The following is a 9,228-nucleotide window of genomic DNA, read 5'->3' as shown; positions in this document are numbered from 1 at the left end:
TATGGGAAATCCATGTTCGATGCACACTGGGTGAGCAAGCTGCTTTGTGTGACAATGTACCCCTAACACCTCAAGCACAGTGCATTTGCCTGCATCGGATCGCATAGTATGGCCGTGCATGCACACCTTTTGGTGCGATTTCAGCCACAGGCCTTATCAGCAGGTGTGCCAAGAGGTTTCCAGTGCTTCCATAATGGTGCAGACACAAACAAGAAGCATGGCACAATCCAATACATTATTTTTTTTTTTTTTTTTAAAGCATGGCACAAAGGTCTACAAGAATGGCGTTTAATGATAAAAGGTACTATTTTATATTTTGTTTAATTCAACTATCGCAATATCATACCAGGAAACTACGAAATCTTCAGAAATGTAAGGAAATTATGTAACTATGGGGAAGATTTACTGAAACTGGAGCACTCAGAATCTGGTGCAGCTGTGCATGGTAGCCAATCAGCTTCTAACTTTAGCTTGTTCAATTAAGCTTTGACAATAAAACCTGGAAGCCAATTGGTTTCTCTGCAGAGCTGCTCCAGAATTTGCACCATGCAGTTTTAGTAAATGGCCCTGAGCCCTGGTTCACACTGGGTACGATTTGGAACGATTTGAGATGCGATTTGACATGTCAAATCGCATCTCAAATTGTCGGCAATGGCACTGTCCTAATCAGTGCGACGCCGCATCTGCGATTTCAAAAAGTAGTTCCTGTACTACTTTTTGCGATTTCGGGCCGCGATTTACATTAAATTGCGGCCGAAATCGCGGTAAAATCGTGCATTTTACCGCGATTTTGAATTCGCAGCAGTGTGAACCTAGGCTCTATGTTTTTAACATGTAAATGTTTTAGTTGCAATAGATTTGTCGTTATTTCTTATTTGTCCTGCTTTTAGCTTCCCTCCTGTGCAAAATGTTGTTGTCCCTTGACCGGGGGTCTCAAACTGGTGACCCTCCAGCTGTTGTGCAACTACCAGTCCCATCATGCCTAGAGGTCGACCGATATATCGGCCGATATTTTGCGTGTTTTAATTAATCGGCATCAGCAGATTGTGCTTAAAAAAAAAAAGCAGATTTAAAACTTCAGCGTGACTTGCAAATAACTCCTGTAATAGAAGTCAATGCAAGTTGCCTGAAGTTTCCCGTGGAGCGACTTCTCTCCAATCTGGGCAGCCTGCCAAGTTTGACAAAAGAGATACAGGGGCAAATCCACAAAAACGTAGCCTAACTTAACTTTTACCATTTAAGTTACACTGGCGGAAAATTTCTACCTAAGTGCCCGATCCACAAAGCACTTACCTAGAAATTTTCGGCCGTGTAACTTAAATGTCTCCGGCGCAAGGCGGTCCTCTTCTGCAGGGGGCCATGACAATTTAAATGAGGCGCGCTCCCGCGCCGGCCGTACTGCGCATGCTCGTGACGTCATTTTCCCGACGGGCAGCATGCGAAATTACGTTACGCCGGGCTTTGTGGATTGCGACTGGGACAATAAAGTTGCGTTGGGTAAAAAAAAAGTTACGCGCCGAAAAATAAAATTCAAAATTTTAAAAAAATAGCGGCGATCGAAAAAAAGGTCTGTTTTTACAAGGTGTAACTAGTTTACACTTTGTAAAAGCATCACTAATTTTACGTATGCAAACGTAAACTTACGCAGAAAAAACAAAGCTGAAAAGCTTTGTGGATCTCCGTAAGTCCTCATTTGCATACGCAAAGCGGCATTTCAACGCGAAATGCCCCCAACGGCGGATGCGGTACTGCATCCTAAGATCTGACAGTGTAAGTGTCTTACAGATGTCAGATCTTCTGCCTATCTTTGGAAAACTGCTTCTGAGGATCGTTTCCAAAGATAGGCACAGGGATACGCAGGCTGAACAGCAGTTCCGCCTGCGTATCCCTTTTGAGGATTTGGCCCACAATGTTTATACTGAACTCTGTATGTAGGAGATCTCAGTTTAACCAATTAAAGACTTAGGGCCATTTCACACATGCGGACCGTATGTCCGCATTTTCATCCATCCGTTTACGGATGAAAAAGGGACATATATGTATCCCTATGGGATAGCTGGTGTCAGCGGATGAACATCTGCTGACACCCGATATCATCCGTCCCCGCTATGGTTCGATTTTTCCATCCGTCTGCAGAGCGGATCGAGTGAACACGGACAGACGGTCCGTGTTCATCCAACCCCCCCCATAGGGGAGAGCGACGATATGACAGGGTGCTCCCTGCACAGTGTGGGGATCAACGGAGCGATCCCCGCTGAGCAAGCGGATATCAAAGGAACGGATCCCTTAATCTTTTTTGACACTTGTTGCTTACAACAAGTAAAAATCCTGTATTTTCGGCAAGAAAATCACGTTGAACCCCCAAACATTATATCATTTTTTTTTTTTTTAGCAGAGACCCTAGGTAATAAAATTGCGATTGTTGCAATATTTTATGTCACACAGTATTTGCGCAGCGGTCTTTCAAACGCATTTTTTGGGGAAAAATACACTTCAACGAATAAAAAAAAAAAAAAAACGAAAAACAGTAAAGTTAACCCATTTTTTTTTTTTCGTGCAAAAGTTTTGATTACCTGTTTTTGTGCATTTAAGATATATATTTTAATCTAAAATTATACATACAAGTGCACGGATTTGAGGCTAGTTGTGTTTAAAATAAATGTTTAAATTGAAAGAAATTTTCTGTATCACTTATTACTTAAAGCGGAGTTCCACCCAAAAATGGAATTTCCGCTTTTCTGAATCCTCCCCCCCTCCGGTGTCACATTTGGCACCTTTCAGGTGGGAGGAGTGAGCAGATACCTTTTTGTAATCCAGGTATTTGCTCCCTCTTTCGAGCATAGATCACTGCGGTGACTGTGGTAACCTACGCCACGTCTGGCACCTACTTCGCCTCTCACTGTCTTCTGGGAGATGCACAGGTCCCAGAAGACAGACCAGTGGGATTGCGCAGCGCGACTTGTGCATGCGCAGTAGGGAACCAGGAAGTGAAGCCTCAAGGCTTCACTTTCTGATTCCCTAACCGAAGATGGCGGCGGCAGCACCCAAGAGCTGAGGGAGAGATCAGCTTCGGGTGCCGACATCGCATATGTTAAAAGTCAACAGCTGCAGTATTTGTAGCTGCTGACTTTTAATTGTATTTTTTCACGGAACTCCGCTTTTTTCACACTGGAGCAGGCAGGTGTTGACAGTAAAACGCTAGCTTTAGTGGCGCTTTACTGTCATTCTAGCGGCGCTATTCGGCTGCTTGCAGGGTGCTTATATCCCAGCTAGCAGCCGATGAAGGGGTTAAATGCTCCCGTGTAGTGCCACTGCAGAAGCTCTTTGCAGGCGCTTCGGCAGCGGTGCCCATTCATTTCAATGGGCAGGAGTGGTAAACACCGCTCCAAAGATGCTGCTTGTAGGACTTTTTTCCAGTCCTGCCAGCACACCATCTCAATAGCGCCTAAAAAATGCCCCAGTGTGAAATGGCTCTAACTGTTAGATTTTATGAAAAAAAGGGGGGGGGGGGGAAATCGACCCAACATATCGGCATCGGCCAGAGAAAAACCCATATTGGTCGAACTCTAATCATGCCTCTGCTGTGGTTGATTGTAACTGTCAGCCTTACAATGCCCCATGGGACTTGTCGTTTCACAACAGCTGGAGGGCCGCTAGTTTGAGACCCCTGCCCTAGACACTTGATTGCAGTTGCTCAGTTAAAAACTTGGCTCTACTGCCAGTAGAGAATTAATGGCATCTCCTGGCAGAGGGTGGGAATTATACATAGCTGGTTGAACTCTGGCATCTAACCAAAGAAATCTTAAATTTTGGTTGATTTACTCTTTCAGTTAGTCTCAACTGGACATTTTTGCTCCATAACATAAATCGTGTCCCAGAGGAATGAAGAATCAATGTATTATTTATTTTCTCTTAAGAATTTGGTAGAGCCATTGTGTCAGAGAGACTTACGGCTGACCTTTGATCTAGATGTGCTGGATCTCTCCCAGAAGACAGATCTCTATTGTTAGAGGACTTCTTTTGAGTTATGTGCATTAACATTATATGCATAGTTACCTTTTACTGTAGATATTTTATAACCCTTCATGGGTTAAAGTTGGCTCAGGATCAGGAATTAGCAGACGGAACATGCCCAGAGCATTTTGAATGTGGAATCGGCAAAGCACATTTCATTTCCTGTAGAACATCCAGCAATAGAGCATGTTTCTGAAGTTTCTTCCTAATTTCCCTTGATGTTACAGTTTATAGAGATAGCCTATGCTATTATAATGGACCACATTAAAATGACATTATGTTTCTTAGGACCTTCATAAAAGGCAGTTTAAAATGGTACTGAGGAAGCATCATCTCAATGTATTTATCTTCTATGACCTTAAATAGCCCAGTAGAATTGGTTTCGTTGAATAGAAAAGTTCTTCCCTGTAATGTACATGAATAAGTGGCAAAGCTTCCAGTTCTGGATGAGAATCAGACTGTAGCCAGCATTAGGCCTCTTTCACAGAGGGCAGATTCCACAAGCTCAGCGGGGAACCTGTCCATTGATCCCTGCTGAGCAGGCGGATGGCTTGTCTGTGTCTGCTCCGCTTATGCAGAGCAGACACAGCCTACTCTCCTCTATAGGCAGTTAGATGTAAATGGACAGTCTGTCCATTTATACCCGGCAGTCATCCAATCCACTAGATTATTCGGTTACGGATTCACCATCCATCTGTTTTTTTGGGGGGGGATATTAACACATGTCCGTTGACACCTGCCACTCCATAGAGGGCAATGGATGGTACGATCAGGTCCGCCTAAAAGAAAGACTGACAGACCTGTGGAATTGGCTGGTCAGCTTCCACCAATAGCCAATAGTTTCAAAAATGTATCCTACAAGACTTCATGCTTGACATGTTGTAGAGTGATCAGGTGTTCACAATTTCCACAGATGGTTTGAAGAGACCATTGCCAGGCCATTGATTTCAAAAATATCTTCTTCAAATATTATATATGCATGTAATGTATTTTATGCTCATTATCAGTAGTAGTATGGTAATCCCTTAAGCCAGCTATAAGATTTTGGCCAGTTCAGCAGGCACCGGTTGAGATTGTACCAAATATGGGCAGGCTGAATGCATCCAACTTTGGTACAACCAGCATGTTGGTTTTTTTTGCATGCCAGGATGGCTCCCCACTTCCCTCTGCCCGGAGAACACAATATTTCCGCAACACTGTGTTGTTGGGGAAATTGAACAATTTTTATTCCTGCAACCTGTGCCGATCAGCAGACCTTTTTCGCTCATGTCTCTTCGACAGAAGCTGGCCAAACAGCCGGCTTGTGTCAGACCGGCTGCCATACACACGGGTGTCGAATGTATACCGGTGCTGCAGAAAATATTTGGCCCACGTGTACTAGGCTTTAGACTTACAATGCCAACTACTCTAGAAATCAAGATTACTGTACTGCATTAACAGACTATATGTAGTAGCTAGCATATTTTACAAACGAATACAATGACAAAGTACAGTACAGATCAAGACACCGGAGAGCTACAATATAGAAATGTTTTATTGGGAATGATCAAAATGCATTACTTTTTCAGTAAACTTTACTTTAAGGTGTACATGGCATATTGTATTCCTCAAAAGGATTCAGTAAAAATGCAGAACAATAGTTAGCTCAAGGCTTGCTGTAAACATATCTGCCAACAAGCCGACATACCCACTGATATGTCCCTCAAGGCAGAGGGGCATGTGATCGTCATTTGTCCAAGGATGAAACATGGTTGGATGTATAAAGATTGGAGAAGTCAAGCTGCTGAATACGAGGACCATTTCCTTAAAAAAAATGTGCAACTCCTGAAATATATTCCCATTTTTCTTGTTTTTGCTTGTGTTTATTTATCAGACCATGAGGTTGTATCTTAATGAACACAGTGCAATTATTAAAGTGCTGTAATCCATAGGAACCAAATCACAGTACATGGCATCGGATTAAAAAAAAAGGTAACTTGATCTGCCACAAGTAACAAATGATGCAAACCCAAATAATGACATACATAAAACCTTATCCAGTGTTATAATTTATAAGTGCAGACCAACAGTTTCACATTTTTGAAAAAAAAAAAAAAGACAAACCCATTAACTGCAAGTAACATGGTAACACAATTCTAAACAAATGTTTTAAATTATGCACTCAACAAACATGGATAGACGTTATTAATGTGTTCAGTACAAGTCTTGCATAGTTAAACTGTATTTTAGAGAGCTCTTACTATATCTACACAACACACAAAGCCATAGAACAGTGTGTGTGTGTGTGTATTATGTGCCCTCTACTGTGGCTGAGATCCTTTGGAAGCCATATTCAGTCCTCATAATACAGAACTGTTCATAGAAGCTGCTCGCTCTCAGAATTCAGCTTGATGCATTTTCTTTATTTTGTTGAATCAACCTCTTTTTTGTTGCAGCTCTCCTAAAATAATGGAAAACAATTTCAGCATTATTCTGGGCAGTCTGCTCCTGCTAAATTCTGGCTTGATGAATGCCTATGCTGAAATGGTCATAATATGCATGAGCTTATTTACATGAAAATCTTAGTCAAGGAAAAACATAGGCCCGGATTCACAGACAGCAGACGCACATTACGCCGCCGCAGCGCATCCTCCTGTGCACGACGCAGCGCAGAGAGGCAAGCATGGAATTAAGGAAGCCAGTGCTCCCCACGCTGCGTCGGCGTGGCGTAGGTGGAAGTTGGCTTGACCCATGCAAATGAGGCGTGACCCCATGCAAATAATGGTCCGAGCGCCAGACAAGTACGTTTAACGAACTGCGCATGCGTCGTGCCGTGGACGCATCCCCCTGTGCATGCTCACAACCACGTTAGAACAACTGCCTAAGATACGCCGAATCACTGCCTACGCCATGAACGTATCCTACGCACAGCTAGACTCACGTCCAACGTAAACTATGTAAAATATGCCGGCTTGTATTCCTTGGTGCAGACCTTTGCATGTCTGCTGCTGGGTTACACCTCCTTTATGGGGCTTAACTTTACACCGGACGTACAACTTACGCGCACCAGTCGTAGCCTGCGTCGGGCGCACTTACGTTCCTGAATCGCCATATTTCCCCATTTGCGCATATTTTAATGGCTGATCAATGGGAGCCCCACCATGCGTCCAGCCTAAATATGCGCCCACTCTACGCTGGCGTAGGCAAGTTACGTCGGCTGGATGAAGCCTATTTTTAGGCGTATATTAGTTTGTGGGTCCGGCGCACAGATACGACGGCGCATATTTGCACTTACGCGGCGTATCTTGAGATATATCGGCGCAAGTGCTTTGTGAATCCGGGCCATAGTGTATATGTATATACATAATATAGCAAGTTCAGACCACTTTATGACTGAAGCAAGTCTCAAAGCTCCTATAATAAGGGATTATTGTGAGGGTTGGCTGATTCTGTATTACAATAGTGAGCTCCATCTGTTCCCATATTATAGTTGTGAGCTCTATCTGTTCCCATATTATAGTTGTGAGCTCTATCTGTTCCCATATTATAGTTGTCAAAAAAGGAATAAGGTCTGCTGCAACCACTCAACCACCTCCATCCCTAAAGTAAAACAAACAAACAGAAGAACGGAGGTTGCCCATTGAGACTTTAAATGAGGTGGAAGAGAGTGGGCACATGTTCACACATATTGCAATAAAAAACTGTTTAATGGTAGCAAATGAAATATGACAAAAACGGAGACAGCAATAAATGTGCGTCGCCAGGCATAATTGTCTCACTCTTACATATCTCCTATTCTTCCAGATACAGCCCTGTTTGGTTTTGTTTTGTGACCGCCAGCCTAGTATCCCCACACAGACCCTGCTGCCCATCCTGTTTTGTTCTGTGGCGATGTCCATGTACTTCGCCCCCTCCGCTCCCGATATGGATACACATTCGCGGCCTCCCTGGTATACAGCGATTGGCATCTTAGCCCAAGTGGTGATTATGTGGTCTCCCTTATGGGTTGATCCCTCCCACAATTTTTTGTCCCTCAAATCACCAGGTCCATATATTTATTTTTTCTTATTATTTCTATAACAGATACAATCTACATGCATCTGCCCCTGAGGAAGCGAGCGGAGCTCGCAAAACGTGTAGGGAACACAATGTGTTTGTATACCTATTTACGTTGAGGGTCCTTGTTGTCAGCTGTTTGCTCACACTTTGTCCCCATATCAACAATTTTTGTATATGTTAATCTTGTACTGTGTGCGTGAATTTATTGGCTGAACCGTTTACAAACCTTTAATGACGTTTTTCGAGTCATTTTTAACCATCTGTATTGTTACTCTATGGATGTACCATGTTTGCAATGTATCAACACTTATTTGTACATGTTGTATATGAACGTTGGCTATTATCCCTGGCGACGCACATTTATTGCTGTCTCCGTTTTTGTCATATTTCATTTGCAATATGTGTGAACATGTGCCCACTCTCTTCCACCTCATTTAAAGTCCCAATGGGCAACCTCCGTTCTTCTGTTCATATTATGAGCTCTATCTGTTCCCGTATTAAAATTGTGAGCTCTATCTGTTCCTGTATTACAGTTGTGAGCTATAGGTGTACACAAGTGTGAGCTCTATCTGTTCCCGTATTAGAATTGTGAGCTCTATATGTTCCTGTAAGTGGGATAGTTCAACTCTAGTGGGGTATAGGAGACATTGCTTGCATCCCTAATATGAAACACAGAAAACAAGAAGACCACCCTCTGGTGGGACTTTGAAGTGCAATGACTCCAGAAAGGCATATGCAAATTATGTAAAATATAATAGTTTAATATTACAAAGTATAAAATATAAGACACAGCATTGACTAAAATGATGACCAAAGGGGGAGGAAACACCTGACGGGAGGGTGTTCCTTCTCCCGCCCCCCTTTTGGCTGGCATTCGGGGTGGCCGCTCTTGTCTCCAGTCCCTCTGGGCATTGCAGGGCCAGCACAGCCATATCTCCTTGCTTTTAGAACGCTTAATGTGACATATCAAGACACCTACTTCCACATGATATCATAGACACCCATACCACTTTCTCCTGATGAAGAGGAATAATGCATGACCTCGAAACACGTTGGTAATCACTCTGTCTATTAGCACAAGAGTGATTTCAAATTAGTGGTTAGGATCTCATGATACACATTTTCCATGTAATTGTTGTATTTTGTTTGACATAGTCAATGCGGTGTCTTACATTT

General features: G+C 43.0%; 1 protein-coding gene across 1 annotated transcript in view; it reads right to left on the bottom strand.

Moving 5' to 3' along the window:
• Positions 1 to 5,530: 5,530 nt before the first annotated feature.
• Positions 5,531 to 9,228, bottom strand: part of SEMA4D (semaphorin 4D) — a 137,279-nt gene continuing 133,581 nt past the window's right edge. Inside the window, exon 19 of the mRNA XM_040355038.1 lies at positions 5,531 to 6,454. Coding sequence (XP_040210972.1) covers positions 6,416 to 6,454 — 39 coding nt within the window. The 3' untranslated portion in view covers positions 5,531 to 6,415. The remainder of the gene's footprint in view (positions 6,455 to 9,228) is intronic.

This window comes from Rana temporaria, chromosome 1 (genome assembly GCF_905171775.1).
Source record: "Rana temporaria chromosome 1, aRanTem1.1, whole genome shotgun sequence".
NCBI classification, from domain to species: Eukaryota; Metazoa; Chordata; class Amphibia; order Anura; family Ranidae; genus Rana; species Rana temporaria.
The sequence above is the reverse complement of the archived record's forward strand: the minus strand, read 5'-3'. Positions and strand labels throughout refer to the sequence as shown.